Source organism: Onychomys torridus, chromosome 3 (genome assembly GCF_903995425.1).
Source record: "Onychomys torridus chromosome 3, mOncTor1.1, whole genome shotgun sequence".
NCBI lineage: Eukaryota > Metazoa > Chordata > Mammalia > Rodentia > Cricetidae > Onychomys > Onychomys torridus.
This window is the reverse complement of record NC_050445.1, coordinates 75,611,984-75,638,555: the sequence shown is the minus strand read 5'-3', so window position 1 is coordinate 75,638,555 and position 26,572 is coordinate 75,611,984. Positions and strand designations below refer to the sequence as shown.

At 34.2% G+C, this 26,572-nt stretch overlaps 1 protein-coding gene across 2 annotated transcripts in view; it reads right to left on the bottom strand.

Moving 5' to 3' along the window:
- Nucleotides 1-3,199: 3,199 nt before the first annotated feature.
- Hgf (hepatocyte growth factor) overlaps nt 3,200-26,572 on the bottom strand; it is a 67,273-nt gene continuing 43,900 nt past the window's right edge. For both annotated transcript variants that reach the window (XM_036182928.1, XM_036182929.1), the window contains exons 10-19: nt 26,128-26,255; nt 21,589-21,691; nt 18,822-18,955; nt 12,560-12,598; nt 11,450-11,546; nt 9,714-9,788; nt 8,520-8,666; nt 7,913-8,019; nt 7,644-7,789; nt 3,200-4,595 (exon numbers count right to left, since the gene is read on the bottom strand). In XM_036182928.1, coding sequence (XP_036038821.1) covers nt 4,428-4,595; nt 7,644-7,789; nt 7,913-8,019; nt 8,520-8,666; nt 9,714-9,788; nt 11,450-11,546; nt 12,560-12,598; nt 18,822-18,955; nt 21,589-21,691; nt 26,128-26,255 — 1,144 coding nt within the window. In that variant the 3' untranslated portion in view covers nt 3,200-4,427. The remainder of the gene's footprint in view (nt 4,596-7,643; nt 7,790-7,912; nt 8,020-8,519; nt 8,667-9,713; nt 9,789-11,449; nt 11,547-12,559; nt 12,599-18,821; nt 18,956-21,588; nt 21,692-26,127; nt 26,256-26,572) is intronic.

Sequence of the window (26,572 nt, the reverse complement as noted above, 5' to 3'; positions counted from 1 at the left end):
GAACAGCACAATACAGAAGAATGAGCAATGCTGTATTTGGGAGCCCAGAGTTTACTTCTGAAGTTTTTTTTCTCTTATTGAGAAACTTTGCAAAATGCCATTTCTTAAAGATTTCTTGATTCTTTACTTAAAAGGAAACGAGATAGATTATTGAGAATGAAGTGAAAAATTCCCTTAGATTGTACACAATTTTAAACATTATACTGACATAAGTGTGCATATTCTCTTTAAGCATAATCATTAAAATGATCAGCTGTCTGACTATGACTATCAAGTTATATAAGAGTCTTCTGAAATCAAAATCTATATAAGATTAGTTACTTTAACAATCATTGGGTGGGGGGAGAGACAGTATAGTAAAATTAGAAATAATGGTTACAGAGCTCTTGGTTAGAAAGTTAATAATTAGTTTTCCTATTTTGAAGTAAATAAATTCTTTGGACTCATGTATTATGAAATTATTGAGCACCCTGTAAAGATTACATAAATTAATTAAAACTTATGAACAATTTTATAACATATAGTTGTTATAAGAAAGTAAGGAACATTTAAAATCTTTTATACAGAGTTGTAAAATACAGCATAGTAGCTTCCTAGCAAATCTAAACAATGACAAAATAAGCCTATTTTATGCTTGGAGATATTCAAGTTCATAGATATTAATGATTTTTTGGAGACCCCTGTCAATACCATGGAAATACGTCAGAAGAAAATACAATTTTCACTTGGTTCATAAAGCAATTCTATATTTCTTGTAACAAAATATATGTTATTCCTGTCAATTAAATTCATCTTGTTGCTGCTTACCACTTTAAGGTCTTAGAACAGTTACATATTTGTCTATACATACAATTATAAAAGAAAAAGGAGACATTTGGTAAAATATTTTATTATTATTAAGAATAATAATATAATTATGGTTATAAAAATAACTTTATTAACTACAGAGAGTTTATAATACAAGCCACCACCACAGTGTTCCCTTTTTGGGGAAAGCATTCAGCTATCCCACTTAATCGGCAGCTTATCAATGTTCTACTTACATAGACAGAAAAGCTGCGATATCCACAGGATTCAGTTTTCAACTTCCTAAAGACAGAAGCCTTCTATGCAAACAGAAATGAACCTGTATGAAAGCAGCACTGTCAAGAGGTAAGGATCCAGGATAGAACAATATTTTTGTCTGTTTGTTTATTTGGTTGGTTTGTTCTTATTAATAAATTCTTGGTACAAACTTCAGATGAATTTTGAAAAATACATTCTTTCTGGGACTTAATTATGAGAACGATTCATTGCAAATCACTCATTATAAAAAGGCAAATATGTTGTCTTTGCTCAAGTCCCTTTTATTTTATGAGTTTTCTATAAATGTAAATGTGTGGTTGTTACATACAGTGAATGGAAGTAGTTATTTTTGAACTTCAGTAAATCAATTTAAGGTTTGATTATGCTTAGCATGAGATAGTATTGGCATTTTCTATTTCATGCCCTGTATGTTACAGACAGTATTTGTTTTATAAAAGCAAAGAAAATGCATGACAGCGACTCCCTGTTCTTGACAGTGCTCTTTTTCAGGGATGTTGTAGCTGGAATATCCGCTCCGCACAGTACCCTTGGTACCAGCAAGAAATATCCACAGGAATAAGTAAAATACAGCTTTGCTAACACATGCCATTATTGTGATTTTTCTTGCCTTCCAGTGTTTCCCATTGCTATAGCTTGAAACACTTAGATAGCAAGCCAGAGCCTGTTACAAAGACCAGCTCACTAGAAACCAGTATACTGAGGACCTGCCCACAGCGTATTGGTAAAAGCTACTTTACATTTCACAATAACATTAAAGAAAGATACAAATGAATTATCACCCCTCTGCACAGCAGAGGCATATCACTAAGATTTTAGTTTTACACTTCTATTCCGGCAGACGTAAGAAAAATGTCTACAATTATAACAGTGTATAACTGTTACTCAGCCAAAACAAAACCAGTCTTGAAAGCTCATAATTCAAAAGGCCCTCTTGTCCATGAGACAAAAAAAATAGAGATTTCCAGATAAGTTGAATTTTTTTCTCTTCTTCCTTTGAAATTTATTCGTAGAAAACCATCATACACATAGTGCTGTTTTCACAATAACTGTACCCCTTCCTACCAAGTAAGACACCATGGATCTTGTCCACTGTCAACACCATCCACTTTGCCCATTGCAAAAAAAAACCTCATGGGGAAAGCTGCTTAACAAAACATGTTTGGTGACTTACTGACATTTGTTTACTTTTTAATAAAATTAGAAACACTGATTACAAAGAATCTGAAAACTTGACTGCAGACTGTTTCTAGGTAATTTCTGTTTCTCTTTTCATGGATAATTAAGAAAAATACTCTGCAAGAAGTATTGTAAAATGTCAGTATGTTAAAGTATTGCAATTATCATAATAGCTTTACCAATATTATTTAAATATAGCACTGAAATTTAGACAATCCAATAAGAAGCTATGAAAATGACTTTAATATTTTAATAATATATCTTTGAAATTTCTGTTTTGTTAAAAGAACGTGTTATGAAAGGGAAAGAAAAATATAATGAATATAAAATGATATGGTTTGGCAATTCATTGGATTTCTCTGCATCCACTGTTTTCCAACAGTACCTATGTTATCACAAATATATATGCATGTGTATGTGTGTGTGTATCACACACACACACACACACACACACACACACACACACACAGACACACACACAGACACACACACAGACACCTATGTCACAGCTTGTGCAAGAACTTCCAGATTTACTTCCAGAAGCTGTGAGGATGCATTAGGGCATTGATTGAGTCTTTGGCCTGTGAATAATTTAAAAGAATTCAATCTCAAAATTGGGAACATTGGATTCAACCACTAAAATTATAACTTTTAATATTCCAGATTTACACATGAAGACTGAGAACTTAGAAGCTGTCTTATTATTTTTTTAATATCCTACTTCTGGATATACAACACTTAGCTGGTCATGGCAAGTAGAATAATAAATATAATTTGAATATTATCATATAAGTCATAAAATTTAAATGAATATTCCATGTCATTAGGAAGAGCTTTGTTAAAAGAAATGAGAAAATATGATAATATCTTTATAGCATATCTGATTTTTGGAATTACACATTTTAAAGTAATTATTTAATTAAATAATTTAGAAAAACTATTTTTTCTTTCACTTCTTATTTTTTCCTATTACTCAAAGGATAAGTATTTTTAGGTTGAGGAAAGTATTTTCCTTTTTTTTCTCCAAAGTATTTCAAAACAAAAGTTAATGAAGGGATATTCACAAAGCTTTTCAGACATGGATATTTTTATGCTAAATCATTTTTTTAATTTAAGGAGAGTGAGCTAGAAGCCAATCACAGCAGCAAGTTTTAATATTAACCCATATAAATATATATTTGAAGACAGAGACACTTTTAAATTTTTTCATTAAGACACATTTGAAAACTGAATAAGTGTTTTAAGAAAATAGACCTACCAAAATCCTGCATAAATAAGTAGCCCAAATTTGGTGGAAAGAAATAATACAAATACACTTAGTACTTTCTGCTTTTTAAGAATTAGAAAGCACACAAAATAACTAGGATAATAAATATAAATAAACATCAAGGCTAGTCATTATTTTATCCTATGGGTCCTATCCTGACTCTGAACACTTCCAGTGGAGGTCATATGTGATATGTACAGAGAGTCAACACTTATACCTTGTACCTTTCCTGAATATTCCCACTGATCTTTCAAAAATCTTAAATTTTAGAATAAATATAGATACATACATCCAAAGTATTTAGATATCACACTAGATACATCATGGTTTAAACTGTAATATGTGCTGCATGTGTACTCAGCCATGTGTTATGGTCATGTGTTTTTGTAAAAGGATGGTTGTGTACTGGTATTGCAGGATATATGTTGCAAAAAATGAATGAAGTATAGCATGTGTCATATGAAGTGTAATATAATTTAATATAGAGTTACAAGTTAAAAACACAAGGTACAAATTGTTTTGATGGGGTAAAAATAATGTTTAACTTATGATTAATTCATCATTAAGATATTAACCTGACAAGCAGCATAGAATGATTAATTAACCTTTACCTTTAAATCTTTTATCATCTAGCAACTATACTTTTGCATGTTTTTAATCCATTCAAGTATCTTCAGGAGATATGTTACTGCACTTACAGGTACCTTAATTCACGTCAACAATTACAAAATAACACTGACAAACAAAACAGAAAACACCCATATATATTAATGAGTTCCTGAACATTCATAACACTCAAGTAGTTATTTTAGGGTTGGTTTAGGTGACAGTTTAACCTTGAAGTCTCTGAAATCCTCATGTATGGACACTTCAAATACACAGGCTTCTTCTATGGCTATTACAACTTGTACGTCAAAATCACTTTGTGTATCCACTTTGCATAATATGCTACTCGGACAAAAATACCAGGACGGTTTGGGATGGCACACCCACGGCCAGGAACAATGACACCAAGAACCATTCTCATTTTGTGTTGCTCACAAATGAGTGGGCCGCCATAATCTCCCTACAAAGAAAAGACAGAATAACAACAAGCACATTATTTGGGAAGTAAAAAAGCAAAAACTCTTCAGCAACATCCACTGTTAACTGCTAAAGGGTCTAGTCATTCCATAATGTCTTTTTTTTTTTTTTTTTTTACATTTTAATTATTGTGTGTACCTCCATACTTGTGGAGGTCGGAGGTCAGAAGTCAACTTATGGGAGTTATGGGAGGTGGTACATTCCTTGCACCTGGGGTTTGAAGTCAGGTCCTTTGGCTTGGCTGCAGGTGCCTTAACCCACACAGCCATCTCTCAGCATTCTCCACCCCCTTACCAGTAATGTCAATTTTATATTTATTTTGTTTTTGATATTTACCATGTATCCAACATCAACATTTAGAAAATGTATAGATTTGTAAAATATAGAGAAAATCCACTTGTAATCACATGATTTAATCATAAAACTTCATTAAACTTTCTCTTCTTTCTAAAACACTCTTTGCTTTCCTTCAAAAGTTTATCTTAACAGTATAAATAGGAAATCCTTATCATTGAAACAATAATTCTATATAATTTGGAAATTATTTTTCCAAGCATTAAATAGTCCTCTAGTCAGAGTTGATAATAGTAGTTAACATAGTTATAATTTAAATATTTTATAATATCATCAGATAAAGAAATATGACAAATGGATATAGATTAACATGTTATATACATATTAATACACAAATGTTAACTATATGACTATGCTTATACTCATACTACATACCTTTGTACAGATAACTGTTACATCTGTACTGTATCACTTTTATGTACCTTGCAGCCTCTTAGGAACATAGTTGCAGAGCTGGAAAGATTACTCAGTACTTCAGAGGACTCTTTCAGAGGACCTATGTTTGGTTCCACCACCCGCAGAAGGTAACTTACAATTGCCTGTAACTCTAGCTACTGGGAACCTGACACCCTATTCTAGTTTCCATGAGCACCAAGCATGCATATGATGCACATATAAACACTCAAACACTCATATATACACATTAAAAAAAAAAGAACCACAGTGACTAGATTTGGACATCCTTATATAAATAAGAATGTTTGATATTGTCTTCATTTTCCTCTAAAAGCAATGCAATTGAAAAAAAATGCTGCAAATGTTATTTCTGTATTGTAGGCATTGATATACTTTTTGAGAGGGAAATTAAGATAGACCTGAAATCAAATGTTAAACAGTACATAAATTGGTTTTGTTTGTTTGTTTGTTTAGACACCTTCTATATTCCAAACCTCCTAAGGTAATAAAATTGAGGTTTCAATAATACACCAGTGACTCCTGATAAGCACTTTTCCAATGACTTTCTTTGGACACTTTCTATAGATGCTCTGTCACCTCCTCCATATAGAAATTCAGGGCCATTATCTGTAAATATGCTTGATTGGTGAAGTAAACAGCAGGTGCAAAGAGGCTGGGAAGAAAGGAATGAAAGAAGAGAGGGTGGGGAGGAGAAAAAGGTCAACGTGAACATGTGAGTCTTTGGGGTGACAATTGTCTTCTGGAAGACATAAACATGATGTAAGGCTAACTCTTCTCCACCAGTTCAGAAAGTGTAAACATAGTTAAAAGGACAAATCGTTCCAAAGCAAAGAAAGGAAACTAAGACAGTGCAGATGGATAATGATGGAGAAGGCAACTCTGCAAGTAACCACACAATGGGTGATGTAGCATGGGAGCACCTACACTTCCCTCTAGAGGATCCCACAATCTTGTCTGATTCCAAGCTCCTGAGCTCACAGAACTCATGGGTTTAAAAAGTACCTTTTCTCCTTATTAAACGTTCCTCTCACTCTACCAGAATAATGCCCACAACACATTCTGACCTTACCTAAAAACTCCATAACTCCATCAACACATACTTGACAGGAATAAAATTCCACAGAAATATATATATATGCAATGCAAATATTTTCGTGTGCTTATATTCTATGCTTAGGACATACATCCTTTTACATAACAAATATTTTAGTGTACTTATATTCTACACTTAAGACATACATCCTTTTATGTAACAAATACTTTAGTGTGCTTATATTCTACACTTAGGACATCCTTTTACATAACAAATACTTTAGTGTGCTTATATTCTACACTTAGGACATACATCCTTTTACGTAACAAGTATTTTAGTGTGCTTATATTCTACACTTAGGACATACATCCTTTTATGTAACAAATACTTTAGTGTGCTTATATTCTACACTTAGGACATACATCCTTTTATGTAACAAAATCTATCCCACTATTGTTGAAATCACCACACAGAGTGTTCCAGCATCCCACAGCTATGAGGCTTGAAGAATATGCTTCTCATATTCAAAATCTATCTAAAATGATAGCTTAGCAGCTTGTCTGCGTAAAACAAGGATGGGAACCATGCTAAGCTGTAAGAAGTTGCCTTAAGACATGAAAATAACCAAGCTATTAAAGTCACTAACATTAAACTTTGATTTGAAAAAAAAAATAATTTCTTTAGAAATATGAATATCTATCCATAGCACCCTTGAGAGCTCAAATCAGGCATGGATCTCTCAATATTAATAATAGATTCATACAGGAAGACTCACAAAGATGAACAAATTTAGAAGAGCACTGGTAGACTGATTTGCATACTTCTTACCAGCACAGCCTCCTCTGAGACTCGGCAGTTTGTATTGTATTCTTTTTAGAGACAAAGACCTTGACTGTGTTTTGTGAATGAAGCATGGGCTGGCTCACTAATTAATTAAAAGAACTGAACAAAAATAACAGAAGGATTTTTCTATACTTCCTTCTCTAGGAATGGGTTGGTCTACAAATATTGTTGTGATTTGACAAAAATAAACAGAAAACACACAAGAAATTATGTCATTGGCTTTTAAGACATTCTTGTTTTAGTTTTTTTTTTTTTTTTTTTTTTTTTTTTTTTTAAGACAGGCTTTTGTCAAAAACTTGAAATCTTCCCATTCAGCTTCCCAAGTTCTGGGATTACAGGAATGCCTCCAATGATAGACTCCTTATTTAACAACCAGTGTTTTACCTCACATGGTCCTGATCCAATCTTTTCAGCCCCAGCACACAGTTCAGACTCATTCAGAGTCACCTTCCCTTGATGATGCTGTCGGCATTTCTCATTCCCCATAATGTACAGATGTGCTACTCGTAATAAACCATCCGAGTTGATCACTACAATGTTATAAAAAATATAAAGTTAATGAGCAATGAGTAAAGGCAAGGAAGGCAAGAAATAAAAAGTATCTATACGTTAAATAACTATTGTATTCCCTTGGGTCTTAAAAATTAGCTTACATCCAGTGTAGCCCCAGCCATAAACACTGCAAGTGGTCTTTTCAGGGATTGTGCAGCCATAATTGGGTAAATCAATTGTACTAACAAAGTCATCCAGGACCGCGGGCCTGAAAAGACAAAATACAGTGTGAGTAGTCTGTGGGATACAACTCTACAGAAACATGTACATGAAGTGCCGTATACAATATTAAGACATAAGGGAACCTTGGCTACTAAAACAAAAGCAAAGAAGGAGTACCCATTTAATTAATAGGACAAAGCTTGGGATAAATTATAAAGGAAGGAGACATTTACTAGTAATAGTCTTGAATAAATGTTAACTGTGCAAAAAATTACCTTGATTTTTTTTCTAAAGAGTCAAATAATTGTTATTAAGCTTGAATTTTAAGATGGTAAGAATATTGTACCAAATTCATTTATTGCTATTTGAAAATCATATCACACCTCTTTATAATATATGTCCTCATATATATACATGCACATATAATTATATACCTTTGATATATGAGATAATAATAAAACCAGATGCTAGAAAAAAGAAACTCAGCTAAAAACTTTGTTATGTAAATCGAGTTTCCATTAAAACAGAAAATCTCTAGAAACTCACTGAGCAAGCTTCAGCAATACCAGATCTGAGCCTTCAGGTCCATAGACCAGCTGGGAAACGTTGAGGACCTGTTTGCGTTTCTCTTCGCCCCTTCCATGGACATCATGAACTCCAAGCCAAGCTTCATAATCTTTCAAGTCTTTGTTTCTGAGTAGAAAATAAAAAGGCAAATTATAGTGTCTAAGTAAAGATTATTATTAATTTATTTCTGTTGTCATTTTAACTTATAAGGATAAACAGCAACATTTAAATTTTGATCCAAAGTATAATACATAACAACACATTTGTTAAGGGAGATTCTGAACACCACAAATGTATTGAAGCAGAGAAAACTTTGAAGTTGCAGAAATTTGAAAGCTATTGTGTTTATAAAATGTTTTATTACACTTGCTATAAAGAAAGAGACCTATTATAAAATTCTCATGTTCTTTACATGAATTTACATTATAATTTGCATATAAATTTTGTTTACTTTCAGCTATGTATATATTTGGTTTATCACCAAGGTTGATGATTTTCACAAAAACCATTGGTATGAAGAGAATTAAGAAGTAAGCTCTAGGAAGGCCTCCTTATCTTTGCTGATGCCATTGTCTTTGAAATTCTTCCCAAGTTGGTCCCAAAGCTGTCTTACATACAAAAAGATACAAGCATTCAAGGATGCCTGCTGATTATCAGAAGAAGCATTTCTCTTTTGAAATACTAAGTGCAAATGGAAAGTTGGGACATGGCTTTATTTACATAATAAAAAGAAATATTTTTTCTCAAGTGAGACTAAGGCCAATCATGAAAAAAAGTTAGCTGAATGAACACTAAATACAGATGAGCACTAAATATGAAAATATCAGTGAGGCCAAACTTTTATAATTATTTGAAAAGGAAGGGCAGACAAGGTGACTCAGTGCATAAACATGCTTGTGGCCAAGCCTGATGATGTGAATTTGACTGCTGAGACCCCATGGTAGAAGCACAGAACTGATTCCCACAAGTTGTCTTCTGACCTCAACATGCAAACCACGTCAAGCACACACACACACACACACACACACACACACACACACACACACACTTCATTTTTAATTTAAAGTAAACTAAATGGTTAGCTTGTTCTGATAAAATTCTGTAAAATAAATGCGCTATATCAAAATCAAATAGAAGATAGATTTAAATGTTGATTTAAAAAAAAAATCTTACCTTGCTGGAAAACATTGCCTTGCAGTAAGAACCCAACTTTCCTTTATCAAGGATCCTCCACAGATATGTTTATTTCTATGAAAAGAGAAATGAACAAGTAACATCTTTGCAGAAAAACAAAAAACAAAACTTGCCAGCCAATTAGTGAAAACTTTTATGGCTTCATACCTCAAAACTAAACTGAACTGTCAAGAAGAATGAAAGCAATCTACTCAGAACAACACATAGCAGAGCTTTTGTCTGAAGCTGGAGTTTGGTGAGTGTGGCATCCATGAGTGTTTTCACAAATGTGAGCCAATTTTAGGGCATCAAGTTTACAATAGAAAATATAGTCACTATACACGAGCATATACTCCCAATGCATGCATTTATGCTTATGACCAATGAAAATACATGCTGCAAATATAAGATAATTTAAATGAATGAAATTGTAGAAGTGTTTAAAATTCAGCATTTGATTATGAAAGTGATCAATTGAGATTTCATTAAACAACCCTGAGAACCCTCCAATGGTAGCAATGTTTTCTTCTTCTTTTTTACTATTACTCCATTCTCCTTTTCCTGTACCACTATTCAGTAGTTGGAGTTTTGATTTTGTGGGGCCCTGGATATACCAAATGCTTTGCACACACTAAGAAAATTTTCTACACTGAACTACACCTCCAGCCTCACCATTTAGTTTTGATGTGGAAAAAAAAAAGTAGCTGGGTTTGGATAAATTTACCAAGTGTAAGATCATTACTATAGTTTTTCACTTATGAAAGCAAAATAATTTTTCAAGATAAATCATCTAAGAATTTTTAAAATTTTGTACAAAAGAATAAGAACTAGTACAAAAATCTACACATCCATTTCTTTTTGGCAGAACTATGGAAAGACTCCAGCTTTCCACAAGTCACATTTCCAAGGAAAGCAACTGCTCGGGGCTTCAAAGGGCAACACTGCAAAGTCTCTGCTGAAGGGACAGTTACTTACAGCTTACCACACACAAGGATGACGGTATATACTGAGCCTTAACTCCTATTCTCTTCAGTGTATGTTTTGGAAGAATAACCAAGCAGCTGTGGTTACTAAGAACTGGGATTGAAAAGGCTCTGTGGACTAATATATGTGGGATATGAACGATGTAAGTCAGATATTTAATTTTTATAACACAGTTCTAAAGTTTTCTATTATATAACTAGCATACTGATTTTATATAGATCATATTAACAATTGTTAAGAGCTTTAAGAAATAGACATATTAAAAGTTCTGTATGCAAGCTGATTTAAAAAATCAAAACTACCCAATTGTTATAATAGGCTATTGATTTCCATAATAAAACACTTTAAAATTGCTATTTTCCATTTCAGTGATGTTGGAAACTTAAAAACATCATTTCTGTGATTGTGTATGAGCATCTTAGAATATAAATTTAAAATATCTTAGATTTGAAAATGAATATATGTGCTATAGCTATTATGTTGACCTTAAGGTACAAATAGGTCTTTTGTATCATTTTCTCTTAGCTCTTCAGAACCAGTGTCACATTTAAAATCAGTATTAATGGAAACTTTGTTAAAACTTATAAAGATAATCATGTGCACATATTATATAATCCAGTACACAGTTCGTAAGGACACAAATCAGTCCTTGGTCCCCAGAGCAGCGTCTTATAAAGGGCACAGTTTCCTTGCAATCTTAAACTGAAAATATGCATTTCAGAATATTGTGATTTGTGGTCATTAATAATTACCTGTATTTCAAACTAACCATCCATCCTACATTTGTCCGTGTTGGAATGCCGTTTACAACTCGCAGTTGTTTTGTTTTGGCACAGGATATTACAGGATCTAAAAAAACAAGACCACATAAAACATTTTCAAGACATTACTCAGTGCCTTTTACTCTTATTAAGTTCTGTGATAGCTAGACAGGTGTGACTAGTGTGACTGGATTAAAGTAACATTTCAGAGAGAGGCCACAGCTGTTTGTCAAGCCCATGGTGCTTGTCATTCCCCAGTTTTTATAAACAACAGCAAAATACTTGAATCACTTCTTTCAGCCTAAGAAGCATAGGAGAAAACAAAAACAAAAACAAAAAAACTAGTGTCTCACTGGGCGGGGTGGTGCACATCTTTATTCCCAGCACTCAGGAGGCAGAGCCAGGCTAATCTACAGAGTGAGAACCAGGACAGGCACCAAAACTACACAGAGAAACCGTCTTGAAGGAAAGAAAAGTGCCTCCCCCAGCTTCTTATTATCAGGATTAAGTGAATATCTCAGAAGCTAATTGTCAATCTAACAGACCACAAGGCAAGTATGGAACTGTCCAAAAGCCTGGCCCTTATTTCTACCTTTCGTATTCTCTTGGAGGGTGGTCATATAAATATGACCCATTGCATACAGTGTTCGCCGAATTATAGGTGTGTAAAGACACCTTTAAAAGTTCTATGCAGTTCTTTATGACTATTTTACATCTATAATCAGAGAAATATAAATTTTAAAATAAAGGCAAATAGAGGCTGGAGAAATGCTTCAGCAAGTACTTACAGAGGAGTTCAGTTCCCAACACCTACATCAGGTGCACACTCCCTGCTTCAGGGCATCTGACACCAGCCTCTGATCTCCCTGGGCTACTACACCAATGTGCACATACCCCCTCACAGACACACATACATATACATAAGTTAAAAATAAAATAGAAAAAGATACATTGACTTTAGAAAAGATGTTATTATAGTGCTAAATACTTTTTATATAAACCAAAAATTCACTTGTAATTTTTCTATCTTTATTATATGAAGATAATAATGAAATCATTTGGGACATATGGAGATGCAATTAGATTTTGAATACTACTTACGGTCCAAATTAACAATAGTAGGTGTGGTATCGCCTTCACCTGTAGAAATAAATATTATGATACATATCATAATTCATGTATACATATTCATCTATATAAAATCAAACCATGGCATTGAAATTTAACTATTTGTGATAATTTACTAAAATTATTGACAATTAGTTCACTTAAAAATGAATAATTTGCTAACATTATTGACATCAAAATAAATTATAAATGTAATATAAATTTTCTGAATTTATTTCCTATTTAAAATCGTATCTTCCTCTAGGTGCTACATAATGTGGGAAGGTCTTGTTTGTGACTCTGAAAGCAGCAGTTGTGTGTGGCTTCATGGTCTTTGACAGACTGGTTTCCAAACGGTAGCTGGAGATTACCTCATTCTGTGAGATATTCAGTACCGTGCACCAAGGCTGTTCCATATACCACATTTGTGTTCCCTGTTGTTGAGAGGGACTTCCTGTAGACTCTCTTATTTTCACTGCAATTTGAACTATTTGCCTTTTTTCTAAAAGCTCCTTTTATTTATAATTGATTGAGGATAATTGAAAATGCACATGCTTTCTAAAATCTATGCAAGAGTTTAGCAAATAGAAATTAATGTCCTCTCTGCAGAAACAGGGGTAAATAATTATTTTTGTTGATAGAATATGCCAAAAGTTAGCTTTTCCAGATGTTTGTAAAAAATATATAGATATGGTAAAAAGAAAACACTAGATACTGCACATAACTCTACCTGAACTCTCCTGACTTATTCCTTCTCCATGAACTCTCTACTGGGGTTTAATTGCTGTATAAAGAGAGCTTAGAGGATGCTGGGATTTTGGAAGCACTTGAACAGTAATGAATGAGACACAAGACATTTCCTGAGGCTTAATGTCTTAACTCTACAGAATTGATGGCGTAGAGTTCAGCCAGGCACGGTTTAGACCCAGCTGGCCGTTAATCCCTGGAAATGCCCTGAGCTCAGATAATCCAGCAACAAAACAATAATGACACATAGACACCTTTGGAATGCAAATGTGGTTGTTATTTATGAGAGTACTTGAGGGAATTAATGCATGCTAAAGGGTTTTTATTTATGTTCACGTTCCAGGTCAAGGTATTATAGGTAGATAAAGATACAGGCAAACATAAATTTCGTTATTACTTTATGTGGAGGGTGCTCCCTTAGAGTTCACTGAAGCCTGGGTTTTCAGTTCATAGTAAAAGCAAGCACCAAAGCAGTATATAGCCGTTAACACAGAGAAGATATTGGCTGTTCTATTCAGGTTAATTACTTGAAATGTTTGAGTAATTTGATATTCATCCTTTATATTGTCATAACAAAGATTAAGATATGCAGTCTATAGTAAATTCCACATTAAATATGATTAGTTCCACAAGTGGTTACTTCATGGTTGTATCTTTATTTAGTTTGAAACACCAAAAGGAATCTTATATCAGAAGTTTTAGTAATTAATGGCTTAACAATAATTGAGACATATTCTGATGCTTCTACTTTAGTAGTCTCAAATGTAAAAGTAGGTAGAAATGTCATTATACAACCAGATTCTGGGGACTATAGTTTTCTGGGTTTATTTGAACACGGTAAGTTCTTTTGGTGCGTCATGTAAGGAAGACACTGAGAAACTGTTCTCTGGGTATTTCTGGCTCACTCTTGAACACTAGCTGCATGTTTCTTCCTTTATTTTCCTTTCTCTGCCTGCCCCACAACTCAGATCTGACCAATGGAGACTGTAAATTTGTTTCCACATTTAACTTAAATACAAAGGGAAGCATTTTAAAATTTTATCAAGTATAAGGGTTTGGAAGTGTGTGTGCCCATGTGTGTGTGTGTGTGTGTGTGTAGTGTGTCTACATGTGTGTGTACATGTACACCTCTCAACAGCCTCAGAACTATAGTGGATGGGCTCTTATTGAAAACACGAAGAAACCTTGTTTCCTATAGTTAAATTTTGCAGCTAAAATTCAAAATAGTATGAATATATCTTGTGTCTCCATCCAAACAATAAATGTAAATATATGTTTACAACATGATTATACTGTTTCATAATTTTTGTTTTCTCCATACTGTAAAATACTTGAAGTTTGACTCCCCATGGGAGAACTTGATTTGGAAAATGTGGGGATGGGGAGTTGTTTGGGGGGAAGGCTGGGAGGTAAGGAGAGAGGGGATCTGTGTTTGGTATGTAAAGTGAATAGAAAACTCCTTAATAAAAAAAGAAATAATGTATGGATAATTTTGTATAACTAGCTTGTTGTATAAGCATTTATATATAATAGTAGCTCAATAAATATCACAAAAGAATGAATAAATAAAAGTTTTTGTACTTATAGGTTCTATTCACAACAGCCCAGTACAATTGTTATTTTCATAATAGAATGTTGGCAAATACAGAATGTGTATTGTAAGTGGGATAAGTAGCTTGACTTAGACAATTGTAGAGCCATAGAACTGGTTTTTCTACTCACAAATTCTTAGTTGAAATCAACTACTACACTCTCAATACTTAAAATGTACTTAAGCAGCAATAAGTGTGTGTGTGTGTGTGTGTGTGTGTGTGTGTGTGTGTGTGTGCATATTCATAAACAAAACATATAGCCATTTCTTTGTTAGTGCTCATTTGATAAACTCCACACCACAATATATGGTAGATAATATTCAGTCATTTTAAAGAACACAAATCTTTACATGTTTTGTGAGAGTGCAAAAATGATGAATGTTTGTCTCCGAGGTTAAATAAATAGTAAGAACTGAAATCTTCTAAAGATAAATTGTATTAGCCTTTCAACAGGGAGAAAATGTAAATAAATCCTGGCTATAAATATAAGTTGGAAAAATGACAGTGTAAAAATATTTATTGAAATTAATGTTCAGTATACACTGAAATAAAAATGAGTTATTGGCATGAGTATTTAAAACAACACCAGCAACACACTGACATCTTTCAACAGCATCTTGCTGATTTTTGGTTTGCAGAAGTCAGTTAAATATCTGTTTTTAAAAACCTGAAATTCATGCGTGCTCTCTACCATAAGCTCATAACTCAATCCACAAACCCTCAGTTCCTCTGATCTATACATTTGTTCAAGGTTGAACTAGACTTAACAGGGAAATCTCTATGAACTATTTTGAAAGCCAGATAATTTTTCTTTATCCTTCCATGTCTGTATACTATATGAGTCCTTATTATTCGTAATCATAGAATGTCATATAAAGATGCAGTGAAATAATACAAACGCTCGGCAGAAGGAGAGATGGGTGGGTGGCAGTAGAAGTGGGACAGTGCAGCATGGGAGCCTGGGGTTTGATTCCCAGATACAAAATTGAACAGTTTCAATTTTGTTGATTTAAAAAATTTTTGTGTGTTGTCTAGTCTCTGGTCAGGTAGATTTATTTATTTTAGTGTTGAAACATGGACATTACATATACAGAAGAACTTTTTAGGATATATGAAATCAATAATCAGAAAAAATTAAGATAATTTAAAAAGATCAATTAACTTGAAAGACTATAATGAGAGGAAATAAAAATATAACCTCTTCACAAATATCTGAGGAATCAACTTATTATTATAACTATTTTCCCTATTTCATGAAACAAGATTGCATTTCCAGGTAGCTGATGAAAAATTTTCTTTAACTCAACATTAATTTTTGCAAAAATTATAGATGTGTTTGCTTAACATTTTTCAGAATGACATTATTTCTTTAATGCAATGTTTTTTTTAAATTTTATTATTTGTGTGTATGTGTGTATACATAATTATGTGTGTGTGAGTGTGGGCACACACACCATAGGGCACATAGGGTGAACACAGGAAGGACAATGCTTATGGATTGGTTCTCTCCCTCCACCACAGGATCTGGGGATTAAACTCAGGTCAACAAGCTTGCTCAAAAAGAGCATCTATCTGCTTATCCATACCATTGCCCTGGAATTTTTTTTTTTTTTTTTTTTGGTTTTTAGAGACAGGGTTTCTCTGTGTAGCTTTGTGCCTTTCCAGGCTGGCCTCAAACTCATGAAGATCCTCCTGCCTCTGTCTCCCAAGTGCTGGATTAAAGGCATGCGCCACCACCACCACCGCCTAGCTGGAATATACTTATAGTGAGTATTTTTGCAGCTATTTTTAAAATACTTACTTCTGATTTGTCTAACAAGAAAAATATTTTTAAAATAAAGTTCTTACTGAAATTACAAAACTACAACCTTAACAAAGGATTTTTTCATTATTTTTTAATTTAGAGTATGTTTGAGGGTGGGAGGTCATGCTGGTGCCTGAGACAGTGAAAGGTGGCAGTTATGGAGTTGGAGTTATGGGTAGTATTGAACCATCCAATGTGATGCTGGTCCTCTCCAAGAGCAGTATGTGCTTGTAACCACAAAACCACCTCCCCGGCCCTCAAAGTGCAACATTTAAAGGTGATATAGCAGACCTGCTTGCTATAAACACAGAGCTGTTGAAAGATTAGGAAAATACTCTCTTACCACCTGTTTTCTGACTTAGGTTTTCACTCAATAAAATATGTACAACATATTTCTGTTTCAATGCACATGTATGTGTGTATGTATTTCATTTGTGAGGATCTACTTCTTGGTTGTGAGACACTGTACATGTCTGAAAGTGTTTCTGATTTTCAGGACTGGTGGGGAAAATGTTTCTGGCCACCTAGTAAATAGCAGCGAGGGAACTAAGTGTCCCACAACTGTACAAAACAGCCTCCCTGAAAGTGTTTGTAGTGCAATCACATGTGTATTGTTGCTTTTGATACATTTGTCTACATTGACTTCTAGCCAGGATTTCCCACCACACAAAGCCACACAGCACGGGGACAGTAGTGCTGCCCATATGCTCACTAACACTGAATACTAGCAATCCTTTTTATCCTGTGCCATCTCATATTTAGAGATGGTTTCTCATGAAATTTCAGCCTTTTTTCTTGATGGTTTTAATTGCTTTTCATTTGTTTATTAATTATATTTATTCTAGAAGGCTAATTTTGTCATTTTATTCTGAATTCTGGCATGTTTATTTATTGTATATTTCATTAAATATGTAATACATGGCACACGATTTTTTGAAGTATATCAAATGATACTCTATACCTATCATTACACATTAATAGTTTTTTAAATGTTATCATCCACTTACTGTAGTGGATAGCCATCCCAGCATTGGCCTGGAAGTTCCAACCCCCATTGGGGCTTTGGTAATGGTCACGCCCACAAGGCGGGGCGGAAGAGGAAGCAGAAGACCGAGGATCAAGAGGAGGTGGCTCTCTTGGTTCGGGGATGCTGGACACAGGAGGTAGACCGAGCAGAGTTCTCCAGAGAACACCGCCGGACTGTGCTATACCTTTGCCAGACCCTGCAACCTACCCCTTCATTTGTAAGTTACCCTACAAAATAAACCTCCCTTTTAACTACGTGGAGTGGCCTTAATAATTTCACCAATATCTGTCGCTCACGTGGGGCAAATTCCAAAGGCCCAGGCGGCTCCCTCCCTCAGCCTCCTCCCGGCTGCAAAGTTCCATTTAACCAGGGGACGCCTACACGGTTCCATTCCCAAAAAAGGGAACAGCTAGTCCGGTCTCACTTCCCTAGCTTAGCCCCTAGACCAGCGAAAACCGCTGTGAGTGAGGCGTTCCCACTCCTCCCTGAGTGCCGGCTCCCCCCACCTTGGCTCCTGCCTTCAGCTGCAGCCAAGGTCGCTAGCAGGCCAATGCTGGGATGGCTATCCACTACAACTTACAGATGTTAAATTGAATCTGCACGTGTTTTATTATTTTGCTATAGATTCCAGGTATTCTCCTAGACTTTGCAGAATTGGAAAGTTCACTAAGAGCTCTGATGCAGCCAGATGATGACTAGATAATATCAGTGCTGGGATGAATCTTTAAGCCCAAACATATTAACACCATGACAATTTACTGCTTTTTTTTTCTTCCAAGTAAGAAATTCCTCAGGGTAGGGAACACTGTAAAATAATCACAATTGCTTCTATTCTAGAAGAGGAGTCAGAGAAGAGAAGGGGTAATAAGGACAGGGGAGGGGAGAGGAGGGGAGGGGAGGTGACAGGAAAAGACTAGACAGAGACAGACAAACTGTGAACTGTGTGCATTGCTCTCTGGAGAACTTCATTTTTTGAATCAATTGTGGAGTTCTACATCATTGTAACCTCTGATTAAGAAGCTGTTTTAGTGGAGATGCAGTACATTTGAAATATTCCAAGTGAAAAGGAACATGACATGTACTTACAACGGGAAATAGGGCAATAATCCCAAGGAATAAGAGGATTCCCCGTGTAGCACCAAGGTCCATGGGCATCGTCATCAGGATTCCGGCAATAATTCTTATTCAACTTGCTTGCATCTGGCTCCCAGAAAATATGACTATAAAAACAAGCTAGATATTAGGAAGTGCCTCTTCCAGCCAAGAGAAGCAAAATGTTACAAGAAGATATGACCTTAACACACCTCTTTCATTACATATTCAACACAAGCTTTGGCTGCTGTTCTCACAGCTTGGGAGCACACTTTCAATTTAAAGGGTTAGGGAATAAGACTCCATAATTAGTATATATAAAATTATGAGACATTTTGTGACCTTGATTTTACTAAATGTTTATAATGTGAAATAACAATTTTGTTGCATAAAAATAGAGAAACACTATCTAAAAGCAAAGCAGTTAGATACTGAAGATTAAATTATAAAATATATAGAAAATACAAGCTACTGTAAAATACGTTTTCATCTTTCACATGCATAAGAATCATCACTAGGAACATAACTGTCTCAATGAGTGAGAAAGTATTAATAATTACCAATTCTATTCTAAATTTTCCATGGTTTAATACTAGTAAATTAGAGTTTTCTGGCAGAGAGCTAAGTAAAAATTTTCCCAACTTACACATGAACTTTTACTTCAAAATTTAAAAAAATTGTTATTCTATAAGGTTATGCCAATTTTTGTGACATCTCTCTTTGCATTTTCCTCAGAAATTTTATTAAGTTCTACACAGTGACTTCTGATCAAGTCATTAAAAACTATAAATAAATGTTTTGTGTTATTATTTGCTAATATTTTTTAATATAATTAAACATGATCTAAAATAAAACTGGAAAGAGCTTGCACATGGAAACTTGGACCAACTTTCCAAATGCAGATTCACTTTCTAGACTAATCAAAACAGAAAACAATGTACTTCCTATACATTTGATTTTGCTGTTATTTATACTCTTCAATGAACCTTACAAAGGATTCTTTATGACAATGCTGTACTTACTATGCTTGGAGACACCAAGAAGCAAGAGAAAATTGATTATTGTAAGTCACATGACTTGTGACTAGCAGAATCTGTGCTGGAACCAAAGGCTGTTTTCAAAGTCTATCCCCACTGTCTACCTCATCCTTGAGTAGTTCATTCTTAAGCCCATGCTACTATGCAACTCAATAATCCACCACTTTCCTCCACAAAAGTCTTGAGGTAAATTATAATTGGTCCGCAAAAAACAAAGCTAATGTCAGTGAATTAAGAATGGTTAGCAAGAGATATACTGGTGCACACCTGCACTCTCAGAAGTTTCAAAATTGAGTCAGAAATGATCATGAGTTAAATGGCAGCTTGAATTACACAATGGTACCCTGTATACAATTACATACCCTATTCCAATTTACTTGTGAAGTCAATTCATTTAAAAAAATATCAACCATGGTTTCAACAAACTTAGAAGAGAAGAGCTTTACATTTAAAATACAACCTGAAGTAAAGTGCTTCAACTTCTATGACTCCTTGATTTCTGATGCACACATAGAAATAGCTTCCATATAATAGTATGATGATAGAATACCACAAAAAATGGTGTAAGAAGCTGTGTCATCAAAACAAACTCAATGGCATCTTATTTGTTTTGTTTTTTGTATCATATGTTTTGTCTGGTCATATTTTTTTTAAACTTAAAGGTCCCTTTCTTATATATTATGATTTCTATGTGTATGAATGTGTGTGTTTTGGCGTCTGTATTTTTCTCTTGCTCATTTCTTGGACTTTTTTTCTTCTGTTTTCTTGGTCTTATTCTGGATTGTTTCTGTTTTATTTTATTATTATTTTTAGTAGATATTTTTTCTTTTCCCTAATGAGATAGACAAAGAAAGGTGTAGATTTGGGTAGTTGCAGGGGGAGGGATCTGGGAGAAGTGGGGGGAAATGAAACCATAATCAGAATATATTCTATAAAATTAAATATATTTTCAATAAAAAATACCCCCCTCCAAAAAAAGAAGCTGTGTCATAGGCATTTAATTAAAGAACCTAACTTTTTCTTTTTTTCTAGTATATATATACTCTGGGGCATTTCCTAGCAATCTGCTTTAAGCAACAACTATGTGTCAGTTTTCATGTTTCTACAAATGCTAATACTATTTCTAGTGCCATGTGCATGCTATCTTCATTAATAAAATAGCCAACATAAATATACATAATTATTTAAAATATAAAGATTTTCTTAAGTTACAAGGGTGTTTTCTGTAATGATTTCAAAGTTTATACATTACAGCTACTAGAGAAAATTTACCTGTTACCATAATTTAAGTAGTCAAGTGGATATTTAATATAAATATGCATACAAAAAGAAAATTTATTTATTTCACAAACCACTGTTAATCTTAATTTTACTAACACCTGACAACTATAATCTCTTGAATTACATAATTCTTTAGTCAATGTGAATAGATCCTCCATGAAATTTGGGATTGAAATACATATTTACATTTTCTTCTTCCCTATGGTACCTATTACATTTCAAATCCAATATTAAGTGTTCAACAAATAAGTGATTAAATTACATATTTAAAAGTTTCCCAAAGACAGGGAACAAAGGTATGAGTTATAAAGACAGAATCAATCTACTGTTTCTATTGGCTCCCTCTTTTAAAGAATAGAAGGAAATAACTGTGTGTTTATTAGACTATACATAATTACTACTATCATCACATTTTGTAAGTAGGAAAAAAGAAGTCTACATACCGGTGTAAATCCTCCATATTCTTCTCCCACATTGAGCATGTAAGTCCAGACCTTGTTTTGGATAAGTTGCCCATGTAATTTTTCCCATTTCCACGATAACAATCTAGACATAAAACACAAAGGACTCAACACTATAGTAAAGGGTAAAGCATAAACACTGTGTAAGCATGTTAAGCCATCAAAATCAACATAATAATAACACAAACTAACATCTGTGTAAGTTAATGAGGAATATATTAGATTAAGATATCTCTATTCTCAGCCCAGTTTTGATTCCAATTGTAAATACTTATATAATTTTGAACATGCCAAATAATAACACCTCTCACATAAAAATCAGACAGGAGGCTCCTTGGAACACCAAGGAGATAAAATGTTTTAAAGTAATCTTTGTAATTCCCAGAATTTTCTTTTGAAATGTTCACTGCAAAGAAAGTGTACAAAAATAACGTAATAAAATTCTATTCTAGTCAGTTACATGTGTTTAGATTTGGGTTTCTCATGATGTTGACATCCTGAGTCACCCAAGACAGCTGCTGTGCAAATGTTCTTCCGTTTCAATCAGTCTGATTATTTTCTCAACTCTGAGATCAAGTGAAAGATGCTTGACAGGACTACTGCACAGGAGATAGTCTGTCCTCTTCTGAATGTGGCAGCTGGGCACATGACATCAATTTGGTGCATCACTGTTGATGTATGTGGTCACTTAACCAAGTGACCACATACATCAACATCGTCATTGCATGTAACAATAACAGCAGATCCTAAATCTGTCAGACTCTGAAACTGAGTAACCATCCTATTTCCAAACAAATTTTCACAAAATGCTGAGGCATGCATTGATGGTTTTCGTGAGTCAGTTAGTATTGTGAGTAGAATGGTTATTTTTCTAATTTTTCTCTTCATCTGCCTCTTCTACTTAGGTATTATTTATAGAATTAGTGGTATACATAGAGACTTATAGATTCCATTTCTGTTCAAAGGAATATATATATATATATATATATATATATATATATATATATATATATATATATATTATTCGTTTTGATGCTCCTATAGCTACTTTTTTTTTTTTTTGAGCTGAGGATGGAACCCAGGGCCTTGTGCTTGCTAGGCAAGCGCTCTACCACTGAGCTAAATCCCCAACCCTCATATAGCTACTTTTAAATGACCTCTATGCCAATTTTCATCAGGGCTCACCTGTGCTGTTTAACACTTCAATACACCATTGTTTTTGACAATATTTATTTTTTTAATTGGGCTTTGAGTTACTAACTTGAATTTCATAAACTTGTTGAATAAATTTTATCTTGATATTAGAATAGCATTAGTAAAATTTTCTGAAACAGCCTTAAACATACTTCTGCCTTTTTGTGCTAATTATTTATGTGAAGGTATTCTCAACACTGGAAATTGTACAATGAAAATATCCCCCAACTCTGAGAACCTCTGACATTATTCTGTGTTTTACAGTATCAAATATTTAGTTAACATTGGATTTTTGTAAAATAATCATATCTATCTCATTAGTATGTAAATTTCATATAATCTTTAGTAAGTAGCAAAACACATATATACCAAAGAAATATATTTAAATTAATTTCTTTATTATTTATTGACTATAAATGCTTGGTTTCTATACCAACTCTATATTTCTGTATACCCAGGGTTGTGCGAAACTGTCTCAGATGAGAAGTCCTCTACATAACATTTATTTCTCCGTTGGAATGACGGAAGAGAATTTTGATAAAATAAGATAGATAAAATGTGCTTCCCAATCACCTGCTCTGGTAGCCACTTCTCTCCTAGGGCAAATGCTATTTTATTATCATGTTTTTCTCCTTTCTAAGTGGGATTGCTAATTGTTGCCTATTTTTGTTAATTTTTAAATCTTTCAATTTATTCATTGATTCTATATTTTCTGAGACGTAGTTTTGCATGCTTTTTCTATGATATTTTCTTTCTTTTGATTTCTCTCATCTCAACTCTTTCAGTGTAGAATATTATCTTTTCTGATGTTGATTAAATATAAAAAACTGTATATCTTTATAATCTTGGAAATACTGTTGCAAAAAGATTTTAAAGAAAATATATAATTTTATTTTTCACTTTCACTATAATCCAATTGGAAATGTTTCCAACTTACTAATCTACAGATAAAATTTATACTTGTTATTACCCAAAAAAAAACGAGTAACATCAGTTTATATGAGTATATGCATATATAGATTGCTTTACATGTGAGTGCATGTGTGTGTATGTAGAGAAAGAGAAAGGAATTTATTATATATAATTGGTAAATAATATAGATTTATGTTAAGTTTATAGTATTTAGACTTGTAATAGATGATAGATAATAGGTAGTTATAAAAGATAGATAGAAAGCTGGGCGGTTGTGGTGCACGCCTTTAATATCAGCACTTGGGAGGCAGAGGCAGGCAGATCTCTGTAAGTTCGAGGCCAGCCTGTTCTACAAAGTGAGTTCCAGGAAAGGCACAAAGCTATATAGAGAAACCCTGTCTCAAAAAAACAAACAAACAAACAAACAAAAGATAGCTAGATGGTAGATGATAGAGACAGATAATTAGACAGGTGGTAGATAGATAGATAGATAGATAGATAGATAGATAGATAGATAATAGGCCTCAGATGGGCAGTAGCATATAATCCTATAATGGTCATTAAACATCACAGCTGAATGCCGAATTTCCTGAGTAGTACTCTGTGCTTTCTTCATAGCATATTTCTGACAGTCTAGCAGACTCTTACATGTATCAGGTAGAATATATTGTTAAATAATATGTTTTTTAAGAATTAACAAGAGAAAAGATGGGAAATGTAAAAGTTGTTAGGAGAGTCTAATTCAATCTCACTTGTACTAGTTGGATTATTTGAGCAAATTACTTTATTCATTAAATCAAACTTTTGGTCTTTGATTAAATATATTCATTAGATAAATATTATCTATTTAATCACAAAATAAAGTATTCACATATTCTCTTCCCTGATTTTATTGTAGGTGGCCCCGTCTGTGTGTGAAAACATCTCAATACATGCCAGAAGCTCTCAAATGAGTTGTGTCCATATTTCTTACCACAATCTCAGCAACTGAATGAGACAGGGATGCAGAAGACTCAATTGCTAACAAATGTCCCTTAATTATTAGTTTTAACTTTATTTCCAGTTGACCTTTAAGTCCGGCAAATAGTGAAATGAACTGAAAGGAGCCCTTCCGTCCCTTTGTCTCCCAACTCTGTCTTCAGAGCTGCAGCTGAACAATGACATAGGAGGATATGTCAAAGGACAGAAGTCTGCAAGGGCAATGAGCCTAAGAAATGGAGTTTCAGATGGGCTTGTACCTTTCATGACAATGGCCACAATTTTTTTTGGTAGCCTGTAGAGCCATCAGACTACCTCCAAAACTTGGGTTCGAACGAAAACATCGGTGATTTGGCTCTCGACGCGAACTGATGTGTGAACCGCGCTATAAAAGTTGCCTTAAATATAAGGCGAGCGCTTAACACACAACTTTTAAGTTTATGTGAACTGGAATATAATCATTAAGAGGATAACTCTCAATTTATTGTACACCAACATGTGTCTAGAATACAACATCATTGTTCACCACTGATCAACTATTTCACAGAGTGAACTTCAGTCTAACTACTACTGCTTCCTGAATCAGCTGTCTTCAGGTACCTATATTTCCAAGTCAATGGCGTTTTCCTTAACCCCTGCAATAAAAGTCATCTTCACTAAGACCCAGGTCCCAGTCACTTTGTAGGATATGCTGAGCCATTGCTTAATTGGCCATCTTATCTGGAACCCACCCTGAGAGTTATATTTCCATGAGGCGTCCACTGTGGTCCAGGTGAGGCTCCAGTCAGATCACATAACTTCTCAGCTCCTTCCTCAGTACTGAGAGCTCCTGCAAGGCCACTGCACTAGAGTCCAGGGTCCCTGTCACTTCATTGACTGGTCCATCTTGCACATGGACAACAGCCAGAGTGACAGGATTAATTTGAACTAGTTGCATTTCCAGTTTTCTAGGGTGTTCTTTTCATGTGTGAGTGGAGGGTGTAGCTCTCTCTCCTCCAGACTTGACCCCCCATACTTAACACAGAAGATCCACCCTAACCTTGGAGAGATAAAAGGTGAACACGTCTCACTTGTAGCTCTTTTCTCTCTGGTGTCTAGCCTCATTTACATAATAACCCACTAGTATTTTCACTTTACATGTTTCCTACCTACTAAAAAATAGTTCTCTGGAGCCAGATATTTAGTTTTATGTACTGGTACTGGTTTTATATAGCCAGTAACTAGAATCACACCCTCCCTTAAATAATGGCTAACTAATTAAATGAGTAAACGATATTGAAGGAATTAATAAGGAAATGGAAATAAACTATACCATTCCTGCTCAGTGATCTTCCTTGTGAGCCTCAAGAACAGTTCAACAAGAAACAGAATGTGTCCCTGTTCTAGGCATTTCCCCTGGATTTAATCACACCCCTACTACAAAATGTCAGCTATTACCTTGTCCACTTGACACGTCACACTTGGGAATTTGTGAGCAGTAGCCAACTCGGATGTTTGGATCAGTGGTAAAACACCATGGTGATTCAGCCCCATCTGGATTGCGGCAATAATTTTCTCTAAGGTCCCTATTGAGAGGAAGCATGTTAAGGTAAACCACGTAGCGAAGTTATCACCACTACATTCTTAGTGTCCCAGATGTATGCATGGTTTGGATTAGAGCAGTGATAATAACTTGGAACTCTGTATACAGCACACATACTCACCGGGGTTGTAAAATAAACACTGTCCTCGGAGTTCTCCAGGCATGCTGAGTCTGAAGGACCCGAGAGGCAGAGGCCTTCAGTTCTCCTCACTGAGTAGCAACGTTCGACTCACATATATATATATATATATATATATATATATATATATATATATATATATAATGGGGAAGCTCATAATT